The sequence below is a fragment of the Macrosteles quadrilineatus genome, unplaced genomic scaffold (genome assembly GCF_028750875.1).
Source record: "Macrosteles quadrilineatus isolate MER2022 unplaced genomic scaffold, UCM_ALF_1.0 Scaffold_2__2_contigs__length_208266976, whole genome shotgun sequence".
NCBI classification, from domain to species: domain Eukaryota; kingdom Metazoa; phylum Arthropoda; class Insecta; order Hemiptera; family Cicadellidae; genus Macrosteles; species Macrosteles quadrilineatus.
In genome coordinates this window covers 151,464,125-151,480,921 of record NW_026542595.1, presented here as the reverse complement: position 1 = coordinate 151,480,921, position 16,797 = coordinate 151,464,125, and the positions used below count along the sequence as shown (strand labels likewise).

Genomic DNA, 16,797 nt, shown 5'->3' with positions numbered 1-16,797 from the left:
TACTTTAAATTTATAGAAATGGTTTTTAAACTAATATTGTTTTGGTTTTAAACTCTATGTGATTTATTTTCTTTTAATTCATTTACGTTCATAAATTTAAATTAATAATACACAAGTCAGACATGTTATCTTATGGGATGTCTGGCGCTAAACAACACTACTTGTGACGTTGAAAATTCTACCAGGCCACGGCCTGGATTTATAGGTGGCCGTGGCTACACAGTATCATAAAACAATTTTTTTACTGAAATATTCAGTCACAGGTACTAAAATACCAGCTGCGAGGCATTTTTTGATACACTACTGCGCACGGAAAAAATGCCTGCAATGGTGTAGGAGGCACTACAAAGAGCGAAGTCACTAATAGTCTACAATATACCATTGACAATCAAATTTTGAATGCTAAGGATATGTTTAACTTTTGTTAAAAAAACCTTAAAGGTATTCAATACTTTTATGTAAACAGTGAAGAAGTAGCAAAAATGAATTAGAACTTTGATTTTGATTCAAAGGACGTCTACCAATTCCCTGAACACAATCCTTTCACAGATATGTAGGTACCTGTGGCAGACAACAAAGTAAAACACAAGAGTGTTTTAAAACATCAAAATGCTTAAAATCTATTATTAAAATATGACATTATTAATAAAATACATTGGTAGTATATTATAATATCATATTATGCTTCCTACGCTATTGCTTATTTGAGTACTTTTCAATGTTTAATAACTTTAAAACCAGTTGAGTCCACAAAATAAAATTATTACAGGATAATACTCTTACTTAGTACTATATCTGAGCCAAATTTGAAATTTTTATTTTCATGCCCAACAGAGATATTAAGCGTCAAACTTTTACAATTTTGAAAATTTTAAGATTTTGAAATTTTGTATTTAATACCCTATGCAAGTCCACAACTTGAAACTTTGAGAATTTGGAGTACACACCCATAACTATCAGATAAAAAAAATAACAAACACATAGTCAATTGCCTTTATGTAAAATAAATTGTTAAAAATCTCTTTTCGTAACATCGTTGCGTTAAACTTTAAACAGGTAATTAGACCTATATATTTAGTTTTAAGTGCGTAACTATAATACCATATTAAAGTTTAGATCTTTCTGAAGAGATTGTTTTTTATTTTAATGTTCTAGGGTTAGTAGAACCAGAGATATTTAATTTAACGTAGAGCTCTGAAATCGCTGAAAATGGGCATTCGACTAACACAAAATGGCCGCCATACAGTAGAAAAATTTAATAAAAATAAAATAATTGTATTTTTGTACTTCTAATGATATGTACTTTTAAGGATAAAAATATGAAAAAAATTAAAAATCTTGAAGCAACCAATTAATTTATTTCTGGACCACTTGATATGGATGCAGCGAAATTTGTTGTAGTCTTGTTACAAAACAAAGATATCAATCAAGTAGACAGCAACAGAAAAATTGGGGTTTTTTTTTGTTTGAAGTTGTCTGATAAATTATAAAAGGCTCACTATGACCTTGAATTGGTCAGACAACAAAATACTTCTATTGTGCATAGGAATAACCGAACATGGTTTTCAACTGTAGACCAATTGCATCATCTTACTTCACCATTAAGGCCTAGATTATTGATAAACAGAGGTTTCTGTAAGTTTGCTACAAAGGGAATATGTGGGAACCGGTAATGGGAGAAGATATTTGTACATATTTACATGGCTTGAGGTTCAGGTAAAAACTCCATGTTAACAGCCAGAACTTATTACTGGGTCAGGATTTTAAACTTGATGAACCATTAAGTTCACAGAAGATATTTTTTGTCTTATTTTTGCCTGACAATAATTGTGGTTTATAATTGCTCCACAAAAGAAATTTATTAATTTCTACTCATGTTGTTCATTGTTTTAGAATTTCGGACAAATACTCACTTCTGCGTACACATCCGATGTATCTCCACCAGGAGGTCCAGGCTGAGCTTGAGCTAGAGGATCAACTTGAGATTGAGATCTCATCCATTCATTTTCACCAGGTTGTCGTCCGGGTGATGGAGACAATGATATTGGAGTTTGAGACCTTCCTCTTCTTCTGCCATACCCTCTGTGTGGAGAGCCGTATCTTCTGTGAGGTGATCTGCTGGACCTCCTATAACCTCTCCGAGGGGAACGACTCCTGCTTCGGCTTCTGCTTCGTCTCCGCTTGTAATACCTGTCAGATTCATGCCGATGATGGGGAGAACGGGAGCCAGACCTGCGTCTTCGCCGGTGTGGTGAGCTTGAATCATGTCTTTTTCGGGAGTAAGGTGAAGGTGATCTCTTTCTGGGTGAAGATGATCTCTTTCTGGGTGAAGATGATCTCTTTCTGGGTGAAGGTGATCTCTTTCTGGGTGAAGGTGATCTGCCTCGTTTTGAAGGGGAGTGTCTTCTTCTGTCTGATGACGGTGAACTTTTCCTATGACTGGGAGAGTCTTTTCTTTTGTCATCTCTTCTTGGTGAGTCTTTTCTTTTCTCATCTCTTCTTTGTGAGTCTTTTGTTTTCTCATCTCTTTTTGGAGATTCTGCTCTTTTTTCATTACCTTGAGGAGGTTTATAAAGTACTTTCCGTAATGGAGAGGTTTTTTCTCTTGACTTCTCGCTTTTTTCAGGAGCACTTTGTAAATGTTTTGCATTTTCTTCTACAAAATTTTTTTTGTCAGTACTTTCAATAAATTCGGCATTACTCGTGAGAATCCTAGATGATTTTGCAAAAGAAAAGCTCAGTCTTTTTTCAAGTGTGTTAGGTTTGGATGTTGATGATGACAACGACTCATCAGTTTTAACAGCAGGAGGTGTTACACTTTTGGGTTCATTTAGTTTTTCAAGTTTCTTCAAGGTCTCTGAAAGTATGTCAATACCAGGAATATTTGATCCTGCAGATGACAACTTAGCTTGAAGTTCTTGAAAAATGCTCATTACATCAGAAGGGGGTTTTTCTTTGGGGTCTAATACATTTTCTTTCCCCCCAGTAGATGTTGATTGTTTTTCATTACTCAGAGCAGATTTCTTATCAGAACTTTCTGTCGGGAAGAAAAACATATCTTTTTCTTCTGGTGCAGTTTTATTTTCTCTTGAAGAATTTCTTCCCTTACGGAGTTCTTCATTTGGTTTTTCACCCTTTTTTAGAGAGGAGGAAACATAACGTGACCAATCTTCTTCATCATCGTTATAAAGGTCGGTTTTTCTAGATGATTGGGCTTCTTGAGCTCTCGATGAAGCCATAAAACCACCTCTGAAAGGACGGCGAAATCCCCTGCCTCTCCCTCTTATAAAGCCACGACCTCTTCCTCGTGGAAGCCGAATTCTCTTGGGATCAGGTTTTCTCTTTAACCCATCTTGTTTGCTACCACCAGCTTCCATCTCAATATCAAAAAAATCTGCATCAAGATCATCATAATGTCCAAATATTTCACTTTCCAAAAACACATCTTCATTTCCTTCTGCACGCAACTGTTCTTCTAATTCCCTGATTTCTGCATCATACTTCTTTTTCTTCTCCCTTCTTGACATCTTTGATAATATTCTGTATCCTGAAAAATAATTTCTTTTAGAGAAAACATATTTATTACAAATTATTAAGCAAGGTCGCCACTGTTTTGACAAAAATATGATTTTCTATATAAATAATTTTTAATTTATTGCGTAATCTAAAAGTAAAAACTTTATAGGTTGGTACCTATTGAATTTAATTTTCCTTTTATTGCATTGATACATTCTCATAATGTTCACAAAAATTAACTAAGCTTAAATTATAAGATTATTTTTATTTAATTGAAGTTGCAAACTTTGTAATTAATTGCATTGAAGCACAAGTTAGGGTATATGGCTGATATTTTTGGCAAAATGAATGTACTCTATTATCAGTTTAAATAGAACCAGAAAAATACCAACTTCATCATGAAAAAATTGATTTACCTATTTAACAAAATGAGAGTGGTCCACACAGTTTTTAGCATTTGACCATGACACAGCTGTTCTGACAAACCTTAAGAGATCATTCAATAAATGAAAAGTTACTAGCAAACCTGGGGCATGAAATTGTGCGCAATCTACACTCAGTAGAACCACTTTTTATCAAGATATAGGTCAACATAACATTTTTGTGTTTTCCTTGAGCTTCAGTATATGAGGGTGAAAGACCAGCAGTTATGAAATTCGGTCGGATAACTATTTTGCCCAATGTCGTTTTCCGTATCTATCTAATCACTGCCTAATTATTGTTGGTAATGGCCAGGAATATTGTTCATGATTGCACTACAGTATTAATTTATCTACGGTCATCATTTTTTAACACAAAAAGGCACGGTCAATTATGTTATTGCTCTTAATGATTGCATACATGTTCTCGTAATTATCAGCTACAGGATTGTCTAAACACATTAGATTTTGTGATATCACAATGACATTGTAACCGAATTCCGGGTGAGTTTTCAGCGTCCGATCTCTGAGACGCTTAAAAATTGAGTTGATGATCTCATTCCATGCTGTGAAAGACTTGACTAACGTGTTGTTATAACATCCCACTCGTCTATCATGAGGTACACTGGTAGGAGCTGACTAAAGTCACCGCAATAAAAAACCGTTGTCTAAAGTAAGAACCTCACTCAATTGAGAAAAATCACAACTTTAAGCTATTCCTCAATGGCCACGATGAAATTTCAAACATTTCTTTATTTTGAATCAAAGTGCTACCACCACTCCAACAACAATGACCAACGACACCTTGGCCATAAGGATTGGTTGCTTGACTGCTTCAAAACAATTACTGGTATCACAAAACTCATGGTGGACCATAACCATGATCGGACCATGGGAACGGGGTTTTACGGAGGGTTTATGGGGTAAAAATGTTGTAAGAATATAAAATACATAGTTTATAAATTTTAAATAGCCAACAACAAATAAATAACGTCTGCATCATGCATCACATACATATGCATAAACTACAAGGCACATTTACATAAACTAGGCTACACAGTCAGCAATGGCCTACATTAATGAACAGTCCAGATTAAAAAATTCATAATTGTTATAAATAGGGCTGTTGACCAAAAAGTGTTTAATCCTGTCTTTAAACTTGTTTAATGGCAGGTATTTGATTGCAGTAGGAAGAACATTGTGGACAGCTGACAGCTTAAGTGTAGTTACCTCAAAACTGTTTAAGGTCCTGGAATAATTATTGGACTTATGTGATTCTTTTGAGTATAAAATAATACGGTAGCCAAATTATTCCGAATAGGTGCCTCCAAACAAATTTTTAATTTCCATATCTTACTTTATAGTTTTTTACCTCCTGAATCCAAATTAACCATTATTTTTCGCAGCTGATAAATATTTCTCAAGATATCGCCGTAATAATATACAACATTAAGTTAATATACACATATAATATACAATAAACAAGGTAGGATGGATTACATTTACAAGTGGAATGTACTATGGGTTAAGTAAGCCAACAGCTGATTGTTTTCAATCATAGTGAAGCAAATGGAAGTGACAACTATATTAGCTAACTCTGATTCTGCAATATGAAAATCACCTGATTAAGTTTTTAACTTAGCCTACACTTTTCACTTTCTAAAACCAATACCGGTAAGTTAAAACATTTAATAAAATGTAGCCTACTATTGTTGCCAGTATTTTATTTTTAATAATGATTTAGGCCTAATGATTAATATTAGAAATTACATAATAAAATGGTGCTATTCTAACATAACCTAAACTAACCAACCCTCTAGAATGTAAGCTAACTCCTTTTGATGTCAGAAAAGGCACATCAGGGTGGTAGATCATGCTTTATGTGAATTGGTGACTGCATTAAGTCCTTTGAAGGTAGGTTAGATTAGGTAAGTTAAAGTTTAGGTTATAATTTAGGTATCAAATTGTTAGTTTATGTCACCTGCAGGCTGTTTTTGTAAAATTAAAATCCAGATAAAAACACTTCAAATTAGGCCTACTATTTAAAAAATGCTTGAAGTGTTTTTGAGGATTTTAATTTTACAAAAAGTCTGCAGGCGACATAAACAAACAACTCGATACATTATAACCTAAACTTTACCTTCCTAATCTAACCTAACTTCAAAACACTTAATGCAGTCACCAATTCGCATAAAGCACGACCTACCACCCTGACATGCCTAAATAAGAACTATACATGTAATTAGTCCACCAGTCCTATCTCTATCTCCATAATGTGACGAAATTCCTATTAGGCCTATAGAAAACATTATTGAGTACAGAATCACTTGAAATGTTTCTACAACAATGTTATTCTTCTCATCAACCATTTACTCTCTTCACTTAGGCTAACTTGAACTTGTGACGGCGTAGCAGACTAGCACTACGCAGCAATTTTTGTTTTGAGTTCTAGTTGTAGTGAAGTAAAATGACGTCACTAGGCATAATGCCGATGACAGAATCAGAGTGTGTTAATAAAGTTTATTTATTTATTTATTTATTTACCAACGGCAATACACCAATTTACAAAGATAAAGATTGAAAGCTCCAACAGTGAATGTTTGTGATTTGTGCTAGGCATTAACAACGATAAACAATGAAAAGAATAACAGTACCTAGTAGAAATTAAACTAGTAACAATAATAAATAATGAAATGAAAAACAATAATAAAGCATTAATAGTTCAAAGTTCAAAAGTTGTTACTTCCATTGTCGCTTGTCGTGTGGTTGAAAACAGTCAGTTGTAGGCTTAGTTAAAAGCTTAACCCACAATTCATTCTACTTGTAAATGTTATCTAGATCCCACCTTGTTTATTGTAATGTTGTATATATTTTTACGGCGATATCTTGAGAAATATTCATCAGCGATGAAAAATAATGGTTTTGGATTCAGGAGGTAAAAAAATATAAACTAACTAACTATAACTATAAACTAACTATAACTAGGCTATAAAGTAACTTAAGATATCAAAATTAAAAATTGGTTTGGAGGCACCTATACGGAATAAATACCATAAATGTATGTAACTTTTAATGTATGTTTTAATGTTCGATGTAGGCTATATCGTGTTTGGTAAGTTAGGTTAACCTTAACCTAACTAACCGAATGAAATAATCAATACCTTACATCGAACAAATTTTATATCGACATTTTTCATTCGAATGAGTGTAGGACATAAACTAAAGTGCAGCCAAAAATTTAAACTCCCCTAAAAATGTATAGGCCTAGGCCTATTAAGTTAGGCTACGGTACTTAACCCTTAGCAACCAATAAGTAAGTTACCTAACAGAACTTTTTAGTCAACCCTTTCAGTGCTAGGCCTTGAATAATTCATATTTTGTAAGACTTTTTTGTTTGCCTTTTAATTCCATTACCTGATGTTGAATTTTAACTGTTATGTTGTCACTATTTTATTAATTAAGTTTAGGCTAATTTTGAATAATAAGACAATAAGAAAATATATAACAAAGATAAATCTCAGTAGCCTATTTATTTATTTATCCATATACGGTAAACACCATTTTACATTGTACATACATTGCATTTTTTTACAGATGGCCAAAAAAAAAATGACGTAATAATGCATGCGTGTGACCATTACAGCTATCTGCTGCCTACACTTAGAATTAACGAAACAAAGTTGAGAAAATAAATATATGATAAATATCACAGCAAGTGGCAATAAATAGTAAAGACTAGTTAACATGCAGGAACAATAATAACAACTAGGTGTACAATGCAGTTGTCTGCTTGCAATATTGAGCGGTACTTACATTACCCTAGCTAGCCCCCAGAGAGGAGGCAACTGTCCGGTGTTGGAATCGGCATTTCAAGTAGGCCACAGGCATGGACGACTGGGCATTGGGTCCCAGTGACATTCCTTTATCCAGGATGAAAGGGGTGTTTAGCTCTAGGAGAGATGGAAGTGCATCATAATCTCTAACCTACCTGTGTCTGTGGTTCTTTGGGCTTCGGCCTGCTTGTTGTGTGCGACCAGCATTCAGTGTGGCATATCCTCGACTCTGGAAGTAGCCTTTCCTGGAGGTGAAAACGGGCAAGTACCCGCAGCTCATGGGGACACTCAAGGGAAACGTAACTTTCCGCAGTGTGAGGGCAACGGTTTGTAGGCACTTATGCAAACCAATCCCTGTCTCTGATCACGGACGGTATGGTTATCTTGAGTGTGGGGGGTTCTTCCCGGAACCTCAATTGAGTTAAGGGTGTCGCCACCTTTGGTGGATAGGTTCATCCGGGTGGGTCCCACTTCTATACCCGCCTCCTTTTGGGAAACCTTGATGGCCTGGCAGTGATGTTGGGTCTGACGGGCAAACGAAGTAGATCGGGTGCTGGGTCCGAGCCCGCCAGGGGTATTGGGGATCTATCGCTCTGGATATCTCTGGTTTCCCAGCAACTGGGTAAGGCCTCGATCGGGTAGTGGTGTAAATGGGAGGTTGGGGTTCCCCCGTTAGATTGCTGACGGTCCCCTTCCTCCTGGCTATGATGGCGGGTCTTGCCTGTCAGGGATTAGATAGGTCCCGAGTGTCACTTGCACTAACTAAATGCGTCGGGGCGCTCCAGTATGGTCCTCCAGGGTGCCGTACCTGGTGGAACCCAACTGGAGTGACGCTTAAACAAGTAGCCGGAATCCCTGGTTAGGATTGAGGGGCAACCCTCTTTCCGAAGGGTCTGTTTCGGCAGCCGGTGAGCTTGATGACCTTAAGTCATCCGCCCATGATGTGCTAAAGGTTGATGCATAAGCTTCGGCCTACATCATGGGGCCCGGGTATGTCACACGATAGGTACCGGGTATGTAGTCAGGGGGCTTCGGCTCTCATGACAAAGAAATGTAAAAAAAATGGTACTTACATTACATTTATAATAACACCAAAATAAGCAGTTTGCTTAACTTGAAACCTTAATTTTCCTAGTAGCTGGAACCTATATATTTTTCCAACTTAACTTTAGACTACTATGGCAATGTTTTAAAAACTATTTTGTAAGTTAGTATCGCAGAGTAAAGCGAGGTGGTTTTAAAACGACGTTGTTACATCTTCTCATGAATTTGGCAGAGGAACGTATAGACCTAATTTAATTGGTGATTAATTTTTTTCGAAGTGCACACAGCAATATTAGCGTTTATCCTTTGGGATTTTATTGTCTAAGTTACACCATTTAGTTTTAAACCTTACCTGTAAACCGAGTGGTTGTGATTTCATTTCGTAAAATGATTTTGTATTTTTAGCTACAAGTACATTTTGCCCAAATTTTACTTGCAAATCAAGAGCGGTGTGATTTTTATTGGTATAATTATGTTGTAGTGTTTTTTTTTTTTTATGACCTCGTTTTATCTTCTCCTTCTCCACGCAACATAGGCTTAGGCCTGATTAGTTGACTATTCATTGTTGTTAAAAAGAACAGAACGATTATACAATTAAATAAAACCGGTATGATTTTAATCACTCAATATAGAACTGATTGTTAATCAATTCGTATTACATGCAATAGACTAATATGCTCTTTAGTATTCATCCGATTTTTTTTCTTTTGTACTGTATATTTATAATGTGGTAGATTTGTTGACTAACATATGTCGAGGCTCTTGTTTACTTTTTAGTGTTAACTCGCAAATAATGTCATGGCGACCAATTAACCCATAAGGCCCATGTTAAATTTCTAAAAGTTTGCATTCATGTAGGGAAAAGCCCTATGGTCCGATTTGTACCATTTCAGATTTATACCTTCCCATGGTTGGGTACTATGACTGTGTTAAATTTCGTGCAGATCGCTTCAGCCGTTCAGGAGGAGTATTTGTAAAACAAAAGCAGGAGTGTAGTATAAGAGCTTCGCTCGCGAAGTAGAGGCTAACAATAAGCAAACCCAAAATTAACACTACAAAATAAATACATATTGTGGAGGCAAAAACAGCAAATTTACAGAAAAAAAAACAATGTGCAAAAGGTGCGGTAAACTCTGAAGAAATATAAAAACTTAACAATAAAGGTAACAACAAGACAGACCATGATATTAATTTGTAGTAAACATTGAATAAAACTTAGTTTTTGTTTTAATTTTCCTGGTTTTCCTATACATTTTTATGTTCTGATAGCATTGTTTGAAACCAAAATCTCATAAAATGAAAAGACAAATAGCCTAGTTTACAATGTAGGCCTAATATTGAATTTAACTTTGATTTAGTTGGACGAGGTTTTTTTAATAGCCATTTTAGGGAAATTAATGTTTTGCAGCAAAGTCTCAGGAACACATATTTATGATCACTGTTGTGTTTCAACTAAAAAATATCATCTAAATAGTGTGTGACTAACTGGTGCTGCTACCTGGTACCTAACTTAACTTAACGCATTAAACAACCATCTGTAGGCCTAGTGCTATCTGATTCGCAATCGGTGGCGTCAGCTTAAATACCGGTTTTTGACTCTTCAGTCTTCAAGCACAGATAGCCGAGAAGGCTAGGGCATGTGTCACTTGGCCAGTGGCATTCGTCTGCTCGGGTTCGAATCCCGTCCTGTGTGGCAAATAATTGGTGACATGTGTGTTTATAGCGATATACTACAACCACTGGGTCATAGTGAGGTGTTCATAATCCTTGGTTTAGACATACACCTAAAAATCATCGGATTGGGCGAATCTTTTAGCTAACTTAAGTGGTTGTTAACTTAGTGTAGGTACTTATGAACATGCAGGTCACCAATGGCCGTTTTGCTACTTTTTGTTAAAATAACCTTCCTCTTTAAGTATATCCCTTAGATTTTTTTAAAACAATGATAGGCTACCTATATCGTTTCATAGCACTGAAAGGGTTAACAATCGATGGAGTCGGATTCCAAAACTTCTCTAACCCTCCGAGTGTCCCTTGTTTTGGCCTTAATGTCTGCCTATTTTTTGCTCATTTGCAAGGTTTTATTAAAACGGATCTAAGAAGCTTGAAAACAATGTTACAGTAATTATACTGTTCTATATAGGCCTACCATTTTGTTTGGAAAATCATGGGCTTCAATATTATACATAAAACATAACAAAAATTTGTTTCAAAAAAATTTTTTAGATAAAAAAAGATATTATGATTTTCGAAAAAAAAAATTAGTTTGCGCTCAATGAAATTGTATAAATTTAGGCCTATAAATATTTGAAAATAAGTTTAGCCACTTTGTTCTAAATTTTATGAGGATTACAAATGTATAATAATATAAGGAAGTAGATTTGCAAATAAATAAGTTATGGGCAAAAAACAGATTTCAGTAAACTTACATAGCGTTTAGCTAAGAATGCATAGCCTAACTGTAGCTAGGAATCTGGCTGATATTTTACATCAATATCACTACCTACTTCTTCAGGATCATCAACCAGCCCTTCAAAATCACTTAAATCTTCTTATAATGCACCACGTATATCACTACTTTTGATTTTTAACACTAAAACAATGATAAACGTAATAAAACACATCAGTCATCGGTGCGAGGTTAACCAAGCTGTTTACAAATACGCACGTCAGCTGTCTGCTACAACATTTTCGGAACTAAAATGAAAAGCGCTTAGAGACAGACCTCCGGAGAAAGCTCTGAATCTGCCAAATAAAACGATACCTAACTCAATCCAGTTCAATCCGATTTTGTCAGTCATAGAGCCTTCGCCGTAAACAGTGTTTGTGAGTCGATGCATCGACACAAAACACTACACAAAGTGTGTTATGTGTCGAAGCATCGACAAATAACACTCGTAGGGCTAAAGAGGGTTAGTAGGCCTACGCCTACCATTGACGAGACATAAAAAGACATCTAAGTTAGCATAGGCCTAGCCCAGCAAGATCCAGAATAGCCACCAGAATAAATTGTTAGGCCTACCGGTAGGTAACTTAGATGTAGTAGGCTAGGAAAAACTTAGGCTATAGCTTTAATTAAGCTTGGTCGTTAAACTAATACTAAATTGCCTGACAAAAGCCTATGCTTGGACTTTTGGAGAACCTTTTTATGTTAACCTAAAGTTAGTTTAAGCTTTCTACAACAACAATCTTACCAGGCTAAGGTTCAAAGTCCAGCAATATAAAACACGGATAGGTTGGTGTTATGTATTAAATTCCATGGCCGAAACCTTTACACTACATTATAAACTTCTAACACATAAACTAGTATACAAGGACGTATCCGATTCCAACGTAAATTAAATTAACTCTCATCTTCCAGCTTTCTTTCACAAAGGTATCATCAACAACAATGTTACCAGAACAGAACCACCGAACCACCATTTGTATGACGTATGTAAAAAGAAAAAGGTCCTTTCTTTTCTTGTTCTTGTTAGTTCTTTTTTCACAAAAAAATCTGACATGGTTTACGTACCATGTAGCCAAACTGTTTCAACGTTACTTCGAAAACAGTTCCCAAAGCAAAATGATCGGACCATGGGATTGGGAACGGGTTTTACGGGGCGTTTTATGGGGGGGGGAAATATTTTTCTCATTTTTGGACCCTCAAAACACAAAATTTCCCAATTTCTCTCTAGACCTTTTTAAAAAGCTTTATAAAATGTAGTGTACCATATTCTTTGTACGATTATTAGTAACGGAAAAAATTGTAAATTTAAAATTCCTATGTTATTAATATCCTATGGAGAATATTGTAAAATATCCTCAGGGCCGTCCCTAGGGTTAGCGGCGCCCGGGGCAAACGTCGTCGTGGTGCCCCCCCCCCCCCCCCCAGTAATAGTCGCATTCGCATATTTTAATACTATGTTAATACGGGATGGACAGGATTGAATTTTTAGTTCGGGACGGGATTTTTTCCTGAGCATAAACGACAGTCTTGAGTATTGCAGTTACCAAAAAAGACAAACAAAATTAATTTTTACCATTTGTGGCACTGATCTATCAAAACCAAAAAAGGGTAAAAATTTTCAGGTATAGAAACTTGTGATTCGCGGTCGAAATGTCTCGCGGTCACAGCGTGATCGTCGGTATGACTCGCGGTCAAGGCGTTATCGTCGGTATGACTCGCGGTCACGGCGTTATCGTCGGTATGACTCGCGGTCACGGCGTTATCGTCGGTATGACTCGCGATCACGGCGCGATCGTCCAAATGACTTGCGGTCACGGCGGAATCGTCGGTATGACTCGCGGTCACGGTGGAATCGTCGGTATGACTCGCGGTCATGGCGGAATCGTCCTGAATATCCTAGTTAGCTTGTTTATGGGTATATTTTTATCCAACTTGGCAAATTGATTTACTTTATACTCTATTAATATTTTACAAAAAACACACTTGATTAGTTTCCTTGTAGCAGCAAACCTAGGTACTTGTTGAACCTAATGTTATTTAAATAGATTTGATTCAAAATCAATTCAGACAAATGAAAATTCGCTTTGGCCCCGGCCACACGAGGCGAATTTAAGCCGCGCGAAGTGCCTGGTCTCCTGGCCACACGGGGCGGATGAACCGCTTCCGGTTGGGTTTTCCCAGGATCAGTACTCTATTAAAACATAGTTCAGATCACTCTTTTTAGTAATGACCGAAACCATAGATAAAACATACTCTGTTTTATATATGCCGAAACACTTATGTTAGTTTGTGCATTAGAAACGTGTGGTTGTGGTGGTCTGGAACCAAATCTAAGCCTTTTCCCGGCACCTTCTAGAGTAGTCATTCAGTTTCTTGTCCCACAAACTTGGCTTGTCTTTGACTAGTTCTACAAGCTTGTCTGTATCAAACATTGTTTGAACACCACACAACCGGTAACAAACTAACAAACACACAAAACAACCTCAAAAACCACTGGAAATGTCCGAAGAATATCTCCAATAAGCGCGGCTGCCACGCGGTCGAACCCGTGTGGCCACTCTCATGTACGGTTGAGCCGCGCCATGTCGTCCCTCGACCACGCGAAGTTTAGCCGCGTTGGAGGGGATGACACACGCAGTCTTGAGAGTGGCCACTCGATACAGTTCGATCGCGCGGCAGACGCGCTTATATTTGATTTATTTTTCGGGCATTTCCAGTGGTTTTGGAGTTTGTTTTGTGTGTTTGTTACCGGCTGTGTTGTGTTCAAACAATGTTTGGTACAGACAAGCTTATAGAACTGGTCAAAGACAAGGCATGTTTGTCGGACAAGAAACTGAATGACTACTCCGACAGGAGGTGCCGGGAAAAGGCGTGGGTTGAAATTGGAGGAATGGATCAAATGATTTCTGTTAATAATATTTGGTTCCAGATCACCACACGCTTCTAATGCACAATAACATAAGTGTTTCGTCCATGACTAAAAAGAGTGAACTGAACTATGTTTTAATAGAGTGTTCTAAACCTTTTAAGAGCACATGCGAAACCATAGTTCGGAGTTTTTTTGTTGTTGTTGTTGTTATCGTATGTCTGTAGCATAGTTTGACAAGTTATTGAATTGCTCCGACCACATACAACTAAAGAAGATACACTCATGAGAAGTTCAATTATTGCTGAGGTCAAACCGTATCGTGTGGCCCCTCTCATAAGACTACGTGTGTCATCCCCTCCAACGCGGCTTAACTTCGCGCGGTCGAGGGTCGACATGGCGCGGCTCAACCGTACATGCGGCTAAACTTCGCCTCGTGTGGCCACTCTCATTTGATTCAATGTGTTGTCGAACCCCTTAACTTCGCGCGGCTTAACTTCGCGCGGTTAAACCGCCTCGTGTGGCCGGGGCCTTAGTCAGGATCAAAACTACACAGGTCATCACACACACCATTCTACACTCATCATTCACTCATATTTGGGTTAAAATACGCACCTAGATAGCGTCCCCATTTCAATGATTGATTGATTGATTGACGCGCGGCTTAACTCGTGTGGCCGGGGCCTTAGTCGGTAGGATTGCTGCGGCGGGGTATTATCATATGCGTTGCTGTTTTACTGTTAAACAACATACCATAGCAAAATCAACACCTGTTCTGCAGATGTGCTCTGTAAGTTTTGATGTTAGTTTGGGTGGTCCAGTTACCCGGCGAGCTTGCACTTGTGTGGGCCATGTATCAGGGGTAAGGGATTCCCATCAGTCGTCGTCCGGCCAACCCCCGCCTTCAGGCCGATCGTTACGTGTATGGGGTCACCGGCAGGCCGCCGGAAGGCCGACAGTACAGTAGTAGCATTATTTTTTTTATTTACGTTCATTTTTAAGGTCAGGCACGGCCATTGACATAGCCTAACTTTATGTTCTGTTCAGTCTTTGTACTAATATGGCTACGTGGACTAATCAGCATGTGCTAGCCATTATAAAAGAATACAGAAAGCATGAATGTCGGCGGAGGGTCAAAACAAAGGCATACCACAACAGGGACTTAAAAGATCCAGCTTATAGCAAGTTAACAAAAACGTTTTTGCCGTACGAAAACTGACTGCACACTTGCCACTAGGCGGAGAAATTTCAGTCCGGCCGGCAGGCGAATCGTTGCGTGTATGGGGACCCTCCTTTCACAGGCCAAACTGTTCAGTTTGGCCTTCCGGCCCTCGCCGGCCGGCCGATCGTTACGTGTATGGGGGGCCTAACTGGTAACTGGACCATATGGCCCAGTTACCCCAGTGAACCTGGTGTTGTTGTTTTAGTAACAATAACGTTTACCTTTAAATTATAACTAGTTTTATCTTGATGTTAGTTAAGAACAGTTAAATAAACACGTTGTAAAATTATGGCCCAGATACCCAAAATATGAGTGGTATTTGACTTTTATTTATGTTACTATCAGAGTACCCGTTCTTCGTACGGGGTTGGCTATAAGTATGAAATCCTTATTGCAGTGTTATACTCGTACTTTACGTCTGCAATGGGGACACGGTTTAAAAAAAAATGTTCTTTAAATCAACGGTATGCTATAGTATAACACATCGGCGATAGCCATAATGTCCTACCACTGCACTTAAACAATTGAAAAAAGTAGACTATTAAACATTCGCACAATATCACAAATTATTTATTAGGTTTGAAAACATAAATATTAACTTTACAATTTCCTACTTTGACAGATATTTATTATTTATTATTAATTTATTGTTTGTTTATTATTTATTATTTATTTATTTATGATTTATTTCTTATTTATTTATAATTTTTTCTTATTATTTATTTATAATTTTTTCTTATTATTCATTTATTATTTCCCAAAGGATTACACCATTTTACAATATTTATGTATGCAATATTTAACAGATGGCATTTACAATAATTGAGGATCAGACATGCAAGCTAGTTTTTCGAAACTAAAGAAGTGATAACAATAGTAATAACAAAGTAGTAAACTAAGAGAGTCTATTCTGACAGTTCTGATCACAGTTTTTTTTTGTTTACTTCATAAGCTGATGTCTAAATGCAAAATAATTCTATTGCACCCTCGTCAAGCGTGACGTCACGATAGAAGACGGCAATGACGTAATGTTTGCAGTTTGTGATCAGCTGCTTGTTTTCATCTTTTCATCTTTCCTTCACATTACGTTATTGCCGTCTTTTTCTTTTAAATAATATGAATACACACAAGGTTAACATGGAAAACTCCAGAGCCACTGGGGCGGATCCCGAGAGGATATTTGATTTGAGATAAGAATATGTGCTCTACCATAATGCCAAATTTCAGCCCAATCCGACCAGTAGTTATTGGGTTATTGAACTTAAAACAATAACAAACTTTCACATTTATAATATTATAGTAGTATCATATGTTATTATTATTTATTTATTTTACCGTACTTGTTTACATACTCTTATAACCAATGCTGTGAACATGGCCTTAGAGCTAAAATACGTATAGTTTAAATCAAAAATTAGTTTCTGGGTACTTTGGTTTTTATTATTTCA

At 36.9% G+C, this 16,797-nt stretch overlaps 1 protein-coding gene across 2 annotated transcripts in view; it reads right to left on the bottom strand.

Annotated features, from left to right (window-relative positions):
* Positions 1 to 12,210, bottom strand: part of LOC128985521 (serine/arginine repetitive matrix protein 2-like) — a 46,082-nt gene extending 33,872 nt beyond the window's left edge. For both annotated transcript variants that reach the window (XM_054405104.1, XM_054405105.1), the window contains exons 1-2: positions 12,007 to 12,210; positions 1,914 to 3,547 (exon numbers count right to left, since the gene is read on the bottom strand). In XM_054405104.1, coding sequence (XP_054261079.1) covers positions 1,914 to 3,527 — 1,614 coding nt within the window. In that variant the 5' untranslated portion in view covers positions 3,528 to 3,547; positions 12,007 to 12,210. The remainder of the gene's footprint in view (positions 1 to 1,913; positions 3,548 to 12,006) is intronic.
* Positions 12,211 to 16,797: the final 4,587 nt, after the last annotated feature.